This window comes from Orcinus orca, chromosome 17, assembly GCF_937001465.1.
Source record: "Orcinus orca chromosome 17, mOrcOrc1.1, whole genome shotgun sequence".
In the NCBI taxonomy this organism is placed as follows: Eukaryota; Metazoa; Chordata; class Mammalia; order Artiodactyla; family Delphinidae; genus Orcinus; species Orcinus orca.
This window is the reverse complement of record NC_064575.1, coordinates 53,832,409-53,852,497: the sequence shown is the minus strand read 5'-3', so window position 1 is coordinate 53,852,497 and position 20,089 is coordinate 53,832,409. Positions and strand designations below refer to the sequence as shown.

General features: G+C 38.1%; 1 protein-coding gene across 7 annotated transcripts in view; it reads left to right on the top strand.

Annotated features, from left to right (window-relative positions):
• AZIN1 (antizyme inhibitor 1) overlaps positions 1 to 20,089 on the top strand; it is a 31,423-nt gene that overhangs the window by 8,860 nt on the left and 2,474 nt on the right. The window contains 10 exon segments of one of the 7 annotated variants that reach the window (NM_001291512.1): positions 3,337 to 3,482; positions 9,477 to 9,674; positions 11,672 to 11,845; positions 13,015 to 13,187; positions 14,843 to 14,977; positions 16,324 to 16,405; positions 16,761 to 16,835; positions 17,436 to 17,595; positions 18,992 to 19,107; positions 19,434 to 19,648. In NM_001291512.1, coding sequence (NP_001278441.1) covers positions 9,573 to 9,674; positions 11,672 to 11,845; positions 13,015 to 13,187; positions 14,843 to 14,977; positions 16,324 to 16,405; positions 16,761 to 16,835; positions 17,436 to 17,595; positions 18,992 to 19,107; positions 19,434 to 19,648 — 1,232 coding nt within the window. In that variant the 5' untranslated portion in view covers positions 3,337 to 3,482; positions 9,477 to 9,572. 7 annotated transcript variants of the gene reach the window in all.

The window sequence follows — 20,089 nt, the reverse complement described above, 5'->3', positions numbered from 1 at the left end:
CTGCCCTCAAAAAAGCATTTAGAGACACTTAATTCTTCTGATTAGGAGTAAATAAGGTATTGTGTAAACTGTACGTCATAAGCTATAAAATCTAGGTAAGTGGTAGGCTGCAGGTTTATTATTCAGACCGGCCTAAGGAGGCCGTTGCAAGTGCAATGCCGTTGTGTTGGTAAGGCCTAGAAGACACAGATGATTTTGTCCTTCACCTCCATTCCAGGGCCATCCGTGCACACTGAAGCAGTTTGTCACAACTTAACTGAAACAAAGATTTGGCCATCCTTTTTTCTAATCTAGGGAATAATGTGAAGAATATTATGGCATAAGTAGAAAATATTTGTGCAGCGTACTGTGTTGCAAGGATTAGGCTGATGAAGTTCAGCCTGCCAAAACCATACCCAGCCACCATGAGGTCTTAAATGCCTGTAACTGAGTGAGTTGCAGCAGGAGTCAAGATGATAAAACCCTTTTGGGATGCTCTGCTCTAAACTTTTCCACCTTTCTTCATTATCTTATGTAAGCACACATTTCATTTCTCTAGGATTTACTTGGTGTGGAGTTTTGACCTTTCTTTCCTTTACTGTCTAGTTTTGTAAACTTGTGAATTGATCTTTGTTACCTTGAGCAAAATTATTTGGGGGTACCATGGTTTTTGTTCTTGTTTTTTTTATCTGTGATGTGTGTGGACTTGATCCTTAGAAGTTTAAAATTTTTTATGAAGACAGCATTCTCTAGAACTGCTCTGTTAGTACAGTAGCCACTAGCGAGGTAGCTATATAAATTTAAAGAATTCAAATCAAATAACATTAAAAGTTCAGCTCTTCAGTTACTTGGGCACATTTTGAATGCTTGGGAATTATATGTGGCTAATGGCTATTGTTTTGGACAGTGACAGAATGTTTCAATCATCATAGAAAGTTCTGTTGGACAGCATCACTCTAGGATAATTGTTACTGTGAATGTGAGTGGTATTAGCCATATTAATCTTAAAATATCTATTAATAAGAATCATAAGAATTACACATTCTCTTCTTTCTCCTTAGGTTTGTCTAATAAACTGTTCTTGACAGTAGGGGCTTTTCAGTTTTATATTCTAGTTGAATTCTTTAGTTGCCCAGCATGTTCTTAAGATCCAGCTCCCTGCTATACTTCATGTGCTCATACAGACTGAACTTAATATTAGGTTTATGTTGAATATATGATTTCAGATTATTTTTGATCTGTTTCTTTCTTTTGGTGGGGGGTGGCTTGTAGGATCTTTGTTCCCCAACCAGGAACGAACCCTGGCCCCCTGCAGTGGAGGCATGGAGTCCTAACCACCGGACCGCCCGGGAATTCCCTATTTTTTGTTTTTTACTGCAAAGATACTGTGGTGCCCAGTTTATAAAGAGCTCCTAAATAAGTATAGTCTCTCCTTAGTTCATCATCTAGGTTCAGCATGGTTGGCATGTTATATTTGGCATGACCAAGAGTAGGATGGGATATCCTAGTATGTTGAACATGGATACTATAGCAAAATAAATAAAACTCAAAATGAGAAATATTTGCTATCCCGAATTCATGAAGAGCTCTTATAGGTCAATAAGAAAAAGCAAAAAACATGTAGGGAAATGAGCAAAAGGCTTAAAAACAATTTTTTTTTTTTGCGGTACACGGGCCTCTCACTGTTGTGGCCTCTACCATTGCGGAGCACAGGCTCCGGACGCGCAGGCTCAGCGGCCATGGCCCACGGGCCCAACCGCTCCGCGGCACGTGGGATCCTCCCGGACCGGGGCACGAACCCGTGTCCCCTGCATCGGCAGGCGGACTCCCAACCACTGCGCCACCAGGGAAGCCCTTAAAAACAATTTTTCACTAATAACAGCAGTTTCTACTCCCAGGTATGTGGCCCTAGACTGTAGCACACTGCTTGGTTCTTCATTTGTGGATCAGCTAGTTTGCAGACCACAACTTGAGCAGTGTTCCCCTTGGGTACATAAATAACAGCAAGAAATTATATTATGGTGTTTATAAACAATATAGCAAAAAAATGGGACAACCTATAGGTCCTCTTTGGATAAATAAATGTTGTACATCTACAAAGAATAGTACACAGCAATGAAAATTAATAGATGGGACTCCAGTCCCATCTATCTGTGTGAAGGAATTGAAATTATAAAGTTGAGCAAAAGACGTCATAGTAGCTTCCTGGAACTGCCTTCCTGGAGGCCTGCTCCAGACCTCATGTTTGTAGTACCAGTGTCATCCCTTCTGGCCGATTATTTCCAAAGGTATTCTCTGTGGTAAGTAACATTTTTCTGTGGGATGTAGAATGCAGAGGTGACTTTGACAGCATTGTGTCTATTTTTTTTCCCCATTGTGTCTATTTTTAAAGCTGTGAGCTGAGTGCTAAGTCATCAAATGCCTATGTAAAAGTAATAATAAAGGTAGATTAGAAAACTACAGGTGGAACTACCATGTGGCCCAGCAGTCCCACTGCTGGGCATGTACCCTGGGAAAGCCATAATTCAGGGAGAGTCATGTACCAAAGTGTTCATTGCAGCTCTATTTACAATAGCCCAGAGATGGAAACAAGCTAAGTGTCCATCATCGGATGAATGGATAAAGAAGATGTGGCGTATATATACAATGGAATATTACTCAGCCATAAAAAGAAACGAAATTGAGCTATTTGTAATGAGGTGGATAGACCTAGAGTCTGTCATACAGAGTGAAGTAAGTCAGAAAGAGAAAGACAAATACCATATGCTAACACATATATATGGAATTTAAGGGAAAAAATGTCACGAGGAACCTAGGGGTAAGACAGGAATAAAGACACAGACCTACTAGGGAATGGACTTGAGGATATGGGGAGGGGGAAGGGTAAGCTGTGACAAAGCGAGAGAGAGGCATGGACATATATACACTACCAAACGTAAGGTAGATAGCTAGTGGGAAGCAGCCGCATAGCACAGGGAGATCAGCTCGGTGCTTTGTGACCGCCTGGAGGGGGGTGGGATAGGGAGGGTGGGAGGGAGGGAGACGTAAGAGGGAAGAGATATGGGAACATATGTATAACTGATTCACTTTGTTATAAAGCAGAAACTAACACACTATTGTAAAGCAATTATACTCCAATAAATATGTAAAAAAATAATAATAATAATAAAGGTAGAAATACCCTTAGGCTTCTTCAGAATAATAGTAGTAGTGTAAATTTCAAAATATCTTAAGTTCTCATTTTTAATGAGTAAAAGTCCTTTTAGAAAACTGGTCATGTGTTAAGGTTGGGTTTCCTGCTTAGATGTCTCTGAAACAGTACTCTCAAACTTTCAGCTCTCCCTGTTCTACTTCCAGGGAGGTCTTCACTTCAGAAATCCAAGACTCATATTCATCCAGCTTGGTGTCAAGTGGGCTGTTGCTGCCAGAATTATCTTGTGATTATTTGAGAGATGTATCAGTTTCTTCTGAAGTACAATCAACTGTAGAAGCCTTTGTAGCAGGTGTGTAACAAGGCAAGTGCCCAGCTGCTGCAACCACTCCTCTTGGAGCTACCCTCTCGATGACATGAGGACTCACGACCTCATGAAAGACTCCAGGGAGCAGTGTGTGGTTCTTGGGAGCCTTTTCTTTCCTTGGCAGCTCTTCCTGAAAAATGTATTATCCAAAAACACCAATATGAAGGTGTAAATAAGGAATGTTAAACATGCTCTTTTCTTCCCAGCTATGATGTCCAAGAGGAAATTATTTCGTTTATAAACATAGTATTGTGATTGCAGCAGTTGTATTAGTGTAAAATAAGCTGAGCTTTCTTTCACCATATATTTAGGTGTTTGGTTGTGAAAATAGCTCAAAGGCTCTTGTGAGTAGAGAACACATTTTAGTGTCTATTGATAAAAATAAACTTGAGAGCTTTTATTAAAAATGGATTTGCTCTTTTAAGTTTAATTTAAATAAGTCAATGTCCAGCAACACTAGACTGTAGTATGTAGTGGTCTATAACATGTTGGAACCAATAAATCAGTCCTGTTTCTGATTTATACACCTTTAAAAAAAAAAATGGTGCAGTGTCCGTTGGGAATTATAACCAGGATTAGATTGGAACATGGGGGAAGTTTGGCATCATTTGGGTTTGAGTCTGCTGCATTCCTTTTTTTGGCCGGAGCACTTTGCAGGATCTTAGTTCCCCAGCCAGGGATTGAACATGGGCCCCCTACAGTGGAAGTGCAGAGTCCTAACCACTGGACCACCAGGTGAATTCCCTGAGTCTGCATTCTTAATGGAGAGATCCCTGGAAATTCCCTGTGATGTGGATTAACTTGGTGGATCTGGCATACAGTATAAACTCTGCTCACCCCCAACACATGCACACTTATTTTCATTCTGACTCCCTAGGACATGCTGTGTGTCAGATTTTTGGTTTAACATTACCACCAAGTAACTTTAGATGCCTCTTGAAAACATTTTACTCAAATATTTCTTTACTTTAGTGCCTTGTAAAGCAGAAATGTAGAACATGAACCTTTTTGCAACAGTGAAACTTTAAAGTATTTTTGCTCACATGTTAAGAAAATTGCAAGCATAGGCTTCTGAGGGTATGGTTATGAACTGCTTTTAGGACTCTTTCAGTGAGATCGGGTGTAGGAAAGACTTAAGAATAGTCTATGCTTAGCCACCAACTTAAGCCTTTTCAATTGTTGGAAATACTGGGCTTCCAAGTGAACATTTCATTTGAGCACAGGGTTTGTGGCTCAAAATGTGTTAGAAACCCTCTTTCCTGAAGGTCTTTGTGTTTTGTGGATTCTTTTGAGGAATTAGTTTTTCCTGGGCATAGCTTTTAGTTTTTAACTGACAGTTGAGCTTTGCATTTACATGTGGGTCACTTGTATATCAAGGTTTGGGGCTCCTTTTAAGGATGTGAAAGATGGACCTCTTTTTCAACACACTTCAGGGAGTTCTTTCCTGTCATCACCACAACGCTTAAGTTTCAGAACTCCCCATTCTTAGAATTGTCCTTTGTCCATCTTTTCTCAGCACCTACTCTGGGCTAGGAAATTATGGAAATCTTAAGACCTTCCTAGGGAGCATCTGAGAAGATAAGCCGAGATAGAGCTCACTTATCTCAACATTTACCATCTTTTATGTATAGACGTTATTAGTATTGGTTTTAATCAACTATTATTGCAGTGCTGGTATAATTACGGAAGTAAAAAAATACTACGTTTACATCTGTCTTAGTTGTTTCAGGTGTGTTGGTCCCAAAATCCTTTTTGTCAGGTCCTGCCAATATAGCAGATTTTATTTTATTTTTTCTGTCACAGTCCTTTTGTGAGTAAGCTAAGGATTGGTAAACTAACCCTATGGTTACTTCAGAAGTCAGAGTTCCATTTCAGTGATGGTAATATATCCACTCTAATGTACTCTCAATCTTTCCTTTAGAGCAGGGCATGCTTTAACATACCTTTATTCATGTTGGTAGTACATTTATTTGTCAGCTGTTTTAGTTTGGCCTTTACTGTTTAAAATTATTCCACTTCACAAAAGTCTGTAGTGACAGAAAGCAGATAAAAATGGTTGCCTGAGGTGGACAAAAGGGACATGAAGAAATTTATCTTTATGGTAGTGCTGGTTACAATGGTGTATACATTAGTCAAAGCGTGGGTGTACATTATTGCATGTAAACTGTTAAGATGGATGGAAAAGAAAGAAAAATTCAAATTTAGAGTTTACCTGAGAGCTTTAGACAAAAGATATAGAAGGAGCAAGGTTGAAATGTAGAAACTAGTCATAAAGAAAGGTTTGAAAGGCTATGAGAAGGCATGATAGGATGTTTTGGTACCACATGTGAATAAACTTTATTATACAGAGGTTTAGGAACTATGGGAATTTATATGTCTGAGAAATGGTTAATTGATTATGGGGGTGTCATTTAGTCTATCAAAGAGACTGAGAGTTGTGTTTGGTTTCCAAAAGAGGGATCCCGTGTTTTCTAGGAACGGGACTGCTGGGGAGACAGAGTTTTCCTTTTAACAGACAGGCGTACCTCGTTTTATTGCGCTTGGCAAATACGGCATTTTTCACAGACTAAAGGTTTGTGGTGACCTTGCTTTGAGCAAGTCTATTGGTGCCATTTTTCCAACAGCATTATTTTTTAGTTAAGGTATATACATTGTTCGTGTTATTTCTGTGTGTGGGGGGTTTTTGGGTTTTTTTTCACACCTAATAGACTAGAGGATAGTGTAAGCATAACTTTTATAGGAACTGGGAAACTGAAAAGTTTGTGTGACTCGCGTTAATGCAATACTCACTTTATTACAGTGGTTTGGAACTGAACCTCCAAGGTATGCCTATTAATTTGATCATTAGCATCTCTAGAGCTAGCCTAATTAGTTCTGTGCCTCAGTGTCTTCATCTGTAAAACAGAATAATACTGTCATAGTGGGTTTTTTTTAATATTTATTCATTTATTTATTTTTGGCTGCATTGGGTCTTCGTTGCTATGCGCAGGCTTTGCGCAGGCTTTCTCGAGAGTTGCGAGTTGCGGCGAGCCGGGGGCTTCTCAGTGGGGGTGGCTTCTCTCGCTGCGGGGCACGAGCTCTAGGTGTGTGGGCTTAGTTGCTCCGCGGCGTGTGGGATCTTCCCGGACCACGCTTTGAACCCGTGTCCCCTGCATGGGCAGGCGGATTCTTAACCACTGCGCCACCAGGTAAGTCCCTGTCATAGTGGTTTTAAAGGTTAAGAGAATATTGTATAAGTACTTGGCACACTTACAAAAAGTGTCTGCTTTTAGATTTAAGCTGGTTTAGCAGGCAGTGAGAGTTGAATCTGTAGATTTTATAGTTTGAAAATAGTTGGAGCGGCCGCCCGCTCCATCTCCAGAGCGCCCTTCAACTGTCCCCTGACCTGCTTCTGAGTGCCAGTGCAGCTCGAGCCCGCCGACCATGCCCGCGGGCGTGTCCTGGACGTCCTACCTGAAAATGTTCCCTGCCAGCTTCCTGGCCATGTGCGCCGGCGCAGAGGTGGTGCACCGGTACTACTGGCCAGACCTGACAATACCTGAAATTCCACCAAAGCCTGGAGAACTCAAAACAGCTTTGGGGACTGAAAGAGAGACAACATGAACCTCAAAATTCATCTCTGCCAAGAACTCTGTGAATAATATTATGAGAATTAAATATGTATTTTTAGGAAAAAAAGAAAACGAAAAAATAGTTGGAAAAAATTTCCTATCCCTATCACCATAACCTTACTTAACCTAGAAAAATTTCTGAAGAATGTGGGCATTCAGCAGGTAAGACTGGATTGAATGGGCCTGATGTTTGTGCAGCTGTTTAGGATCCTGATGTTAGAGGAAAATTAGCCTTCTTGTAAACACTAGATGTAGGAAATTGAGGTTCATCTTGTCCTGGCTTTAAAAGCTAGACTTTACATTTGGTAGCAGTTGCCTGTGATGGTCAGTAATTGATAACTCAAGGTTCCCAGGTAAATACTGCATAGAGTCTCATGAGTGGAAATACTAGGCTAAAGATCTTGATTAAGTATTTTTCATCATTAATAGAATAATTGATCTTTTTGAATGAGTAGGTTTTATCTGTTCTGTTGCTTTAGTGCATAGTTGAATATCCCTCTAAAATTGATGTTCCAGCTGGTCTTACATTGCTTAAAATAAACATGTATCCTCAAGCCTAAAATGTGTACTTTCTGGGTACAGATTTAAATCATTTCTGGTATCATAATCTAAGAGATTTGCTCAGCTAAACTGAATGTAGTTGAGTTCTTGGAAATAAAATTGTCATTTTAAAAATACTGCTTGTATTTTATGAAATTTGACTAATGCTCTGGCTTATTGATGAGTTTGTTTTGGTACAACCAAAAAGCCGACACTTTTTTAAAAAATTTATTTATTTAATTTATTTATTTTGGGCTGCATTGGGTCTTTGTTGCTGCACGTGAGCTTTTCTCTAGTGCGGTGAGCGGGAGCTACTCTGTTGTGATGCGCGGGCTTCTCATTGCGGTGGCTTCTCTTGTTGTGGAGCATGGGCTTTAGGCACATGGGCTTCAGTAGTTGTAGTTCGTGGGCTCTAGAGCGCAGGCTCAGTAGTTGTGGCGCACGGGCTTAGTTGCTCCGTGAAAGCCGACACTTTTGAGAACCATTGAAATGGAGTATATTTTTAGGACAAGGGCCGTCACCCATGGTGAACTCTTGCATAGAGCAGGGAGAGGGGAAAGGAAAGGGGGCAATCAAGGATGTAGGAAAAGCTGTGCAGGTTTTAAAATAGGTTGCCAAGAGCTGGTCTATGTCCGTTATAGTTAATGTGGCAACCAGAAATCAGTCCCAGGCAATGAGTAGCATCCTGTCTAGAGGACTTGTTTTGTTTATGGACTTTATATTAAAATAAATCTTTGCCTAAAGTAATGAAAGGATCAGTGAGTTCAGCAAAGAACATAAACTTATTGTGTGTGCCGCTCCAGAGGACAGTGGGTGATTTGGAGAAAGAGGGAAAACTTTATTTGATTGGTGAGGGGTTGGATTTAGTCTGATGCCCTTTTAAAAATCAGAGTTCTTAGTAAATAAATGGTTTAGGATGTATAATAGGTTCCTAGCTTATGCCTAGTTTCAAATTATGATGGCATTTTTGTATTTCTGGCAGTTGGTGACTTAATTTTAGCTCTTCCGAGTCAACACTTAAACAAGCGATTTTAATTTTGTTTTTTACAACCATCTTTTGAGGAAGTAGTTAAGGTAGTTAACTGAAGTTGACCTCAGATTGCGCAGCTATTAAATGACACAGCCAGGACTAGGTCTTCTGACTTGTAGTCCAGTAACATTTTCACCAATCAGCTCACCTCATAAGAGACTTAACATTGTTAACTTGATTTAACTAGTCCATTTTAGCTTGTGGTGGGATCTAGATAGTGTGTATCAAAACTACGGATTGTCCCCTAAAGTTGGCCTCCACTTTCACTCATTCCTATTGTTGATATTTACACATCACCTACTCTAGAATTTTACTTAGAAGACGTTTATCTGCAGTTACCTGGTAGCACACTGTTATGTGGCTGGCAGTGTATTGAAGTTCAGACTATTTTGATTTCTTAGCTGCAGACATTTATTCCGCTAGCTTTCTTTACTTAAAATGAGTAAAATTGTGTGTGTGATGGAGGAATCACGAAACAAGATGAATAAAACAGACTGGCTCTGCAACTCTGTATGTAAGGTGACCATGTTTACTTGTAATATTTTGTGCATATGTGTCAATTACCTTCTCAAGAAATTGTCATATTAAGCTTATTTTTTTAATGTATAAATTCACATTTATTTGCTTTAAAATGGGCACTAAAGGAAAGGATATTAGTGATCTAGTATTTCTGAAAGTGTTAAGTGATCACAGATTCTTCACTGAATTGGGTACTTCTTATTAACACACTCTCATTGACAACTCATACATTAGGTTTGACTAATAATACAGACTTGGAAATAACTTCTATTTTGACAGTTTGTTGCATATTCTAAGGACCCAGACGTAAGGCTTGGTGGCCCGTCTCTTGTTTTTCCTGGTTTATGACTTTCGGCTTTGTGGAATACGGCTGAGATGAAAGGATTTATTGACGATGCAAACTACTCCGTTGGCCTGTTGGATGAAGGAACAAACCTTGGAAATGTTATTGATAACTATGTTTATGAACATACCCTGGTAAGTGTCATCTCACATTTCTGAAAACAGTGTTATAAATTTCTGAAATCTGAAGCATCAGTGCTTTGTTTCCAAGGTCTTAATATAATAAAAGTACTTTGTTCCAGGTTGTCTTGACTTGACAACCCCAGTTCCCCTTGAGAAGTGATGAGATTTTCTTTCTAGCTCACATTAAAAAAAAAATGCTTCTGGACAGCCTTTTCTCTTCTGTGCTTTATAGCACCTGTTTTGTTTTTTGTGTGTGTGGTACACGGTCCTCTCCCATTGCGGAGCACAGGCTCCGGACGCGCAGGCTCAGCGGCCATGGCTCACGGGCCCAGCCGCTCCGCGGCATGTGGAATCTTCCCCCTGCATCGGCAGGCGGACTCTCAACCACTGTGCCACCAGGGAAGACCTGTATGTTCTTTTATTTTCTTGATATGTTGCCAGCTATCCACTTAATCAGTACATGGCTTCTTACCCATTTTTCTCAACTGTGTACTTCCGTAGATTTTAATTTATATTTCAGATAATCTTGGTTGTGTATGTTGAATGAGAATTTATACTGAATGCTTACTCTCCACTGCCCAAGTGTCAATTTCTATAGAATCATATTTGTTGCTACTTAAGATCATTTTTGTTTTGTACTTACTGATAGAAAAATTTTGTTTACTGCCTTACTGATAGAATTTTTGTTGAAGCTAATTTCCCATATTCCCCAAATTCGAAGAATTGTTTTTGTGTTACTGGTGTTCAGTAATAGGATATCCAAAAAACTTTCTTCTTCTCTTGACCTTTACAAACGTGCTTAAGTCTTCTCACACACCAGCAAAATCCTGTTATTTCTCTCTTCTGCCATCAGAATTCTTTTTGGGGGGTGAGGAAGAGTGACGCTTGTCCTACCGTTCAGTCTGTTCTATAGCTAAGTCATTCTACAGTTAATTCTCTGATGTCACTAGTCTTAGTTACTTTTACAACACACTTCCTGGGGATGGCAGCATGTTTTTTAAGGATGGGGTAACTTCAGTACAACTGTCCTATATGTGCCACCCATAACCCATAATTTCTGTTCGTGTCTGTTTCTTGGTCCATATGTTCCAGTAATGTATATCTTCAAATAATGTGGACTATAGAAAACAGTAATAGCTTCATGGCTTTTCAAACAATATTTGGATGTTGTATGTTTTTAATAAGATTATTTTGTCTGCCATCTAACATTGGGTAATTTATGCTCTGGATGACATGCATAGTCATCTCTCTACCCCTAGAGTAGCCCCAACTTCGAAATCATTACACATCTCTCCCAATCCCTAATTAAAATCTGTTTGTTTGTTTGTGTCACGCTATGTGGTTTGTGGGATCTTAGTTCTCCAACCAGGGATTGAACCCAGGCCACAACAGTGAAAGCGCAAGTCCGAACCACTGGACCTCCCGGGAAATCCCCCAGTTTTCTTTCTTTGAGGGAAGAATATCCTTACTCAGATTTATCTGACATTTAGTGTACTTCTGTATTTTTAAATTCAAGTTTGCCACCTATATGCACACAAACTACCAACTTTATCTCCTTAAAAATTGGTTTCTTTTGTTTCCTTGTTTTACTGTCTTTAAGTGAAATTCATAATGGAGATACAGCTTTTTGTTTAGGTTTCCTCATTCTACTCACCGTATTAGGAAATTAGATTGTATACTGCTAAAGTAGGTTTATTTTAAACGGTTAAGGAAAGCATGGAAGGAAATAGGTAGTCTCCTTCCCCTCCACTCCCCAAAAGTAAAATTGAGTCAGTTCTGAAGTAGAAAGTCACTATAATTGATATATATTTTTTTTATCGAAGAGAATATTTTCTATACCAGCATAGCATAGCACAGCACAGAGTCAAATTTAAAAAGAAACAAGCCTTAAGTGTGGTAGTATAAATGTTTATTTTGGCTCATTTGTGGAGGAAAAGGGAGTTATTTCCTATTTATGATACTCTGTTTTCTATAGTTTTTTATGTTTTTCTTTTTCATAACCATAATAGACAGGGAAAAATGCATTTTTTGTGGGAGATCTTGGAAAGATTGTGAAGAAACACAGTCAGTGGCAGAACATAGTGGCTCAGATAAAGCCATTCTACACAGTAAAGTGCAACTCCACTCCAGCTGTACTTGAGATTCTGGCAGCTCTTGGAACTGGATTTGCTTGTTCCAATAAAGTAAGTCATTTTCATTACTTTATTACTAAACTGCAACATTTTAAAATTGACTAATTTTTGGTGACCCACAGCAGTAGGAGAACAGTTGCAAGGAAGTTTTGACTTTTGAATGTGTTTCCTAACTCTTGTTTAAATTTGCAGTTTAATATTGGAAATTTACAAACTTTCAAGTGTACCTTTCAAGGAACGTTTCAGTGAGATGAGATTTTATAAGCTTTATTTTTCTTTAATCAAAAACTGTTATTCCTCATTTTTAGCCTAGAGCTAGCTTGACCAAATTACTTCTTATGACAGCAAGATAATATCCTAAACTATGAGATTTCTCTGATGGTAATTACAGGCGTACCTCAGAGGTACTGCAGATTGTATTCTAGACCACTGCAATAAAGTGAGTCACATGAATATTTTGGTTTCTCAGTCCATATAAAAGTTATGTTTATACTATATTGTGGTCTATTAAGTGTGCAATAGCATTATGTCTAAAATATAATGTACATACATCAAATAAAATAATGCTGTTGAAAAATGGTGCCAGTAGACTTGCTCAACACAAGGTTGCCACAAATCTTCAATTGTAAAAATGCAGTATTTGCAAAGTGCAATAAAATGAGATATGCCTGTATACCTTTTTTTAAAAAAATAGGATCAGTATTTAATTTTAATTTTATTTTTTGGCTGCTTTGGGTCTTTGTTGCTGCGTGTGGGCTTTCTCTAGTGCAAGCAGGGGCTGCTCTTTGTTGTGGTGTGCAGGCTTCTCATTGTGGTGGCTTCTGTTCATTGCGGAGCATGGGCCTAGGCGCACAGGCTTCAGTAGTTGTAGTTGTGGCTTGCGGGCTCTAGGGTGCAGGCTCAGTAGTTGTGGCGCACAGGCTTAGTTGCTCCGCAGCTTTGTGGGATCTTCCCGGACCAAGGCTCGAACCTGTGTCCCCTGCATTGGCAGGTGGATTCTTAACCGCTGCACCACCAGGGAAGTCCCTGTATACCTTCTTAAAAGGTTTTTAACAGAGTACAGTATGGTAAGCATTACCGGAATCTGAACTATGACATACATAATCCTAATTTAACCTTATATAATTTGAATTTAACCAAAAAATAAAGGTATGGGGTAGTGATTGAAAAGTAATAGAAAGCTTGCCTTTTAGATGACACTGTTTAACATCTGTTTTTAGACTGAAATGGCTTTAGTGCAAGAATTGGGTGTATCTCCAGAAAACATCATTTACATAAGTCCTTGCAAGCAAGTGTCTCAAATAAAGTATGCAGCAAAAGTTGGAGTGAATATCATGACATGTGACAATGAAGTCGAATTGAAGAAAATTGCACGTAATCACCCAAATGCCAAGTAAGTGTAAAACTAGGTACATGGGAATATTATTACCTAGGGTTTGGGGTTGTCTTTAGCCTGGGAAAAGGGGGCATTTATGTAGAGCAGTGGTATATGTTGTGATTACTGTGACTTATTTCAAGTTCCTTTATGGAAAATTCTACTAGCATTTTATTGGCTACTTCTGATCCTTCCTGTGGAGCTGGAATGAGATAAGGGCATTTTGGGATATGAATTTATAATCTTTAATTCAAGGAAGAGAATCTGGTTGGTAGGATAATCAAATTAGAGCCACAGCTATATTCTCACAATTACATTAACCATGCTAGTTATTTGTCATATTGGGAACAGGATGTGTTTTGGTCAGCTTTTTTTCCTGGTTAGCTGAGGGTTTAATCTGCCCTTAGATGTGGTTTCTTGAATGGTTGTCCTTTGTGTCAGTGTCTTAGGAGCCTAGTCCATAGATTCCTGGGATTTCTTGAAGGCCCTTCTCCTCAAACAGGAAGTTTAATGTTTTTACTTGTACCCATATGCATCCCAAGAGTTACTTTTTTAACTAAAAACTTCACTTTTTAAAAGCAAAAAAATTTAAGGCAAAATTAATATTGCCATGAATTGGTATATCAAGAGGATTTTACAATATACTGAAAGTATATTAGTACAAAATTGTTTCCTTTTTAATAAGTTATTGTGTATGTTATATGTTGCCGAAAATGTGTATCATATCCATATTTCCCTTGTATTCATAATTTTCTTATTGACTTTAATGGTATTCTTAGAAAGGTATCCTGACAGGATTTATTACTCTGAAAACCTTTGTTTTGATAAAGGCCAGTTTTTTGATAAAGTGGTTCTAGGGAACCGCTTGTCTCTCTTAAAAGTCTTCTGGGGGTGGTGGTGGGGGAGTCTTCCTTTTCTGTGACCTGATTTGGGGTGTTTACTGTATTAGATTATAAATGGAATGGTATATTCTTGATAGAGCTGGTTCTACTTGTAGGTAGAATAATTTTGCTTTTACAAACAGCATTTTTGTATAATTGCATTTTTTTAGTGGTTTGTAATTACTTGGAGATTGCCTGATAGTCATGATCATTTTGCCTTGGTTGGCGTGGTTTGGAAGGAGATACCAAATAGATTTGAATCAGCAGTCTAAAAGGCTGCTGTTGAGATACGTAAAATAACTTAGGACTTCCTGATTTTTTTGTTAGTTGTACAAAATTAATGGGAGGAATGTTCAGAATAAGTGGTAGAAGGTTCGCTAACTAGAACAATTTAGGAAATTTGGAACATTTAAAGCCCTGATCGTTTTTACTGAAAGACAACGATGGCATTGCTATTCAATTTAGTCTTTCTAGGTGGATTTATGGACTGATGGACTTGATTTGAAAGTAATGTCTTTCATTACAGAGCCCAACCGACTCTTGATGCTACAACAGAGTCTTAACTTCCTGCATTTTCCAAATTCCCATCCTTGTAAGCTTCATGCTTTAGGCCCTAATTGCTAGTTTTTTCTCTATACAGGATTGTTTTTCATTAGGTTCACTTGATTCATCCGACGCTGGATTTTGGAGCGCTGACAACATAATCAACACACTTCCTACAATCTTCAGGCTTCACATGTGCTGATGATGATGTAAACCAACTCTGCCCCAATCATCTTCCCCTTCTCTTAGGGTCTTACTACATATTGCAACAGAAGATAATATTGGAGGTGAAGAGGGTAACATGAAGTTTGGCACTACCCTGAAGAACTGTAGGCATCTTTTGGAATGTGCTAAGGAACTTGATGTCCAAATTATTGGGGTTAAGTGAGTATTTGTTTTAAACTTCATTTTGTGATGATAATCTTTGTCTTTATGTTACTGATTTAGAATTTCATTTGCATGAACTCTAATAGATTCAACTTTGGGTTTAATATACACATTTCCCTTAGTTCAGGAAAGCAACTAAATATGCTTATCCTTCATACTGTTTTGTACCTGTACCTTCCCCTCACCCAGTAAAGATAGAAAATAGTAAATAACAATTCCGCTAGTAATGTAAATCACCTCTTTTTAAATTGAATGGAGGGATTTACTAGAATTCTAATGAATACCAAAATGGCATTCAGCTTCTAAGTTGTTGGAGATGTCATTTCATTTTTTCTTTTTCCTATCCTAAGACTTTTTCTCTTCTTTTTAATTCCTCAGGAGCACTTCAAAAAATCAGTAGACTTTGTTTTACCCTCTCAGCTGACTGTGTGAGGAAACTAAGACCCAGAGAGTTAATGATTTTGATCATAGTTTCAGAACCATGATCTGAATCAAATTTGGAGCAGCTTAATGCTCCAAATTTTAAAATTGCTCATAAAGATGGATAAAGAATCACCACTGTTAAGCTTAAATCTACCATACTTGATAATATTAACAGTATTGGAGAGTTTTCATAGTTCAGCTAAATTTTATTGTTAACACACGGGAAAATTGATTTGGGGTATATTCTTCTATGAATTTTAACATATTTTTGTAACCACTGCCACAGTCAGGGTACAGAAAGAACCATATTTCAATTCATTTTATTTTATTTTATTTTTTGGCTGCACCATGCAGTTTGTGGGATCTTTGTTCCTCAACCAGGGATTGAACCCGGGCCGCCTGCAGTGGAAGCATGGAGTCCTAACCACTGGACCGCTAGGGAATTCCCTATTTAAATTTAAATAGTCTGAATCATTGATAAGTATCACTGTTAATGAATACTAACCAGTATCAGTACTACTCAGCTGAATTAATGTTCACTTGTATTTATTTCACAGTAGATACATTTTTATATTTTTAGATAAAATTGTGTTCAAATTAAAGGTTTTGTAGGGTGATGCTTGTTACTTTACCATATATGCATAAAAAGCATGTCCCTATCTGATAGTCATGAAGCATAACTGATAACTTATAAAAAATTGTTTATAAAATTACAGTATTATCCTAATATTGGATAATACTTTTCTAAAAGGCTGGTATTGTAACTTGGATGATTAGAGGCTCGTGCTTCTAATGCTTTAAATATTTGGTAAGGTTAATGTGAGTATTTTTTGTGTCAGTATGGTGAATGAGAAAGGACTTACAGGAAAGGCCTCTAAAACTTGCAGCAGCTTCAAATTTATTACTCTTCTTTCTTTCAGATTTCATGTTTCAAGTGCTTGCAAAGAATCTCAAGTATATGTACATGCTTTATCTGATGCTCGATGTGTATTTGACATGGCTGTAAGTTTTTCCCTTAAATTATTTTGATATTTTAAGCCAGGATGTTATCTAAGATTCAGTGGTTTTCTACCTCTGAAGTACGCTCATTCATTCTTTTTTATGACATGCACATTTTAAAAAATGGGTGTGAAGGGATTAAATAGTAATTTACTTGCATATGTCTAAAGATAATACAGAAACATCAGGAAGACAATATATATAACATTGAATGAATCTGCTTCTGTTAGTAGAAAGCAAGAAATTTACTAAAGGTCAGAACAGAGATTATTTACCTCCCTTTTTTTTTTTGAAATGTCCCTATATGCATTACAATTTGGAAAAGCATTTAAAGATTTTCCCCCCTCCACATCTCTAGGGAGAATTTGGCTTCACAATGAACATGTTAGACATTGGTGGAGGCTTCACAGGAACCGAATTTCAATTGGAAGAGGTAAACCTTGTTCAGTGGGTGGACATACTGGAATAATCTCTCATTCTTTACTACTTACCTGGTAGATTTGTAGACGAGAGTTTTTACAGCAGCAACTAAAGGTGTAACATTGTTTAAAATTTTATTCTAAGAAAATGAATAGGCAATGAGAAGATAGCTTAACTTTGAAAAGTTTAAACTCTATAGCATAATTTTATCACAGAAAGTTTCTATTTTCAGTACTTGATGGCACAGATGAATTCATAACTTGGAGAGCTTGAGCTATTTTATCCAGATACACACCACTCCTCACCTTCCTAATATATAGAAACTGATTTGAAATTTTGTTCCTTCATTGATAGTGATTGAATATAGAGACATGACTTTAAACAATCACCAGTAGCCATTTGCCATTGGAGTTAAGAAAATTTTTTTTTTAATGCCATTATGATAGTTAGAAAATAAACTTTGATGACTTGAAAGCCTGCTTTATCACAAAGCTTCATGGTCTATAATTCAAATACTTAATTTTCCTAGAAAATTTAATAGCTATCAGTCTCTTAATATTGTGAATTATCTAATCCAATATTAAAACCATAATGTGGGGTTTTAAATCCATAGGTTAATCATGTTATCAGCCCTTTGTTGGATGTCTACTTTCCTGAAGGATCTGGCATTAAGATAATTTCTGAACCCGGAAGCTACTATGTGTCTTCTGCATTTACACTTGCAGTTAATATCATTGCAAAGAAAGTTGTTGAAAATAAGTTTTCCTCTGGAGGTAAGTTAAAAAGTTTATAGTTTTGTTTCTGTTAGTAGGTAATTCCAGTTAGTTCGAAGATGAGTTTATCAGATACTACTCAGGTACAAATTTACTGTAGGACATTTCATGGATTATAAAGTTGTGGGTGGTCTTCATCCATCAGTAGGCAGCAGCTAGGGAGCTTTTCAAAATGCCCTAGCCAAGGTCCCATTCCATAATAAGACTTTCTGAATCCAACTCTCCTTGATACTGATGTTGAGATAGGCTTATTTTAGATAAACTTACCCACGTGATTGATTCCCCTTAGGAACCAGTACAGTCTTAAATGTATGATTTGACAAGTTAATGAAGGCTTACACTGTCATCTCTATCAAGCTACAAATAATTTTCGTATCTTAAAGTTTTTTCTCAGTTTTGTTCCTTTGCCAGATAATCACCCTGATTATTTTTCCACCATAGATTAGTTTGGGCTGCTCTTGAACTTCATATAAATGAGGTCATATAACATATATTCTTCTGTTTAAGACAGCTCAGTATAATGTCTGAACCATTTTGTTTTACATTTATTGCCAATTAATATTCCATTTTCTGAATGAATATACATTGTATATTCATTGTATCCATTCTCTTGCTGATGATTATTTGATTATTCCCAGTTTTGGGCTATTAAAAATAAAACTAGGGCTTCCCTGGTGGCGCAGTGGTTAAGAGTCCGCCTGCCGATGCAGGGGATACAGGTTCGTGCCCCGGTCTGGGAAGATCCCACATGCCGCGGAGCGGCTGGGCCCGTGAGCCATGGCCGCTGAGCCTGCGCATCCGGAGCCTGTGCTCCGCAACGGGAGAGGCCACAACAGTGAGAGGCCGGCGTACCACACACACACAAAAAAGAATAAAACTATTACTACATTCTTGTACTACTGGAATTGTGGACATTTTTCATTTCTCTTAGGTAAATGATTAAGAATAGAATTGCTGGGTCACAGAGTAGGTGTCTGCAAAGATTTCAGAATGGTGTTACTATTTTGCCCCTCCAATGACAATGTATATATGCAAGTTCTGGTTGCTCCCCACCTTTACTGACTTTTTGTGGGGGGGGGGTGTCAGTGTTTTAAATTTTATCCATTCAGTAGGCGTATGGTGGTGGTATTTCAGTGTGTAGTTTTAATTTGCATTTACCTGGTGACAAATGATGTAGAGCACTTTTTTCATGTCTTCATTGGTTATTCTCCTTTGTGAAGTGTGTTCAGTATTTTAGGCTAACAGTTTTAAGGTATGTCAGTATATATATATCGGTGTTTATGTTTTGAGGAATGTGAAACCTACAAGTCAGTTCTGTAAATACTAATTCAGACTTTAATACACCTTTTAGATGTTTTACTCTAAACTCATCTTTACTTTTCCTGTTTCATTTCAGTAGGAAAAACCGGAAGTGATGAACCAACCTTCATGTATTATATGAACGATGGTGTTTATGGTTCTTTTGCAAGTAAACTGTCTGAGGACTTAAATACCATTCCAGAGGTTCACAAGGCAAGTTTTATTACATATAATATAAAAACTGCTTATATGGCAGTTTATGAACGAGCTGTTATTTTTAAGATACATCCCAATTTTTGGAGAAATATTTTAGGATGGGGGAAGGTTGCCCCTTTTTTGAGGATTTGCATATCTCTGGCTGAGTTCCTTTAGTTGCTTCCTTAGATAGAGTTAAGGAGCATCACTGCTGCTGGTTCTAGGCCTTTCTTCCAGGGGCACATTTGATCTGAGATAGTGAAAAAATGCTCTTATCCACCTTCAAATTCAGTGCCTGCCTGAGTAAAAACCTAACAAAACAACAACCTTTTTTTCTCCTACAGAAATACAAGGAAGATGAGCCTCTGTTTACAAGCAGCCTTTGGGGTCCATCCTGTGATGAGCTTGATCAAATTGTGGAAAACTGTCTTCTTCCTGAGCTGAATGTGGGAGATTGGCTTATCTTTGATAATATGGGAGCAGATTCTTTCCATGAACCATCTGCTTTTAATGATTTTCAGAGGCCAGCTATTTATTATATGATGTCATACAGTGATTGGTAAGATGTTGTTTTTGTTTTAAAGCAGATTGGGTATTCGAGGTGACAGAACGTTTGCTAATTTTAATTCTGTAATGAACGCACAACTTAAAAGTAATAGCAAAATGATCTTTTAAGAGTAATTGGGGGACTTGCCTGGTGACGCAGTGGTTAAGAGTCCGCCTGCCAATGCAGGGGACACGGGTTTGAGCCCTGGTCCAGGAAGATCCCACATGCTGCAGAGCTACTGAGCCCGTGAGCCACAACTGCTGAGCCCATGTGCCACAACTACTGAAGCCCGCACGCCTAAAGCCTGAGCTCCGCAACAAGAGAAACCACTGCAATGAAGCCCGCGCACCGCAATGAAGAGTAGCCCCTGCTTGATGTAATTAGAGAAAGCCTGCGTGCGGCAATGAAGACCCAACACAACCAAATAAATAAATGAAAATTTAAAAAAAAAAA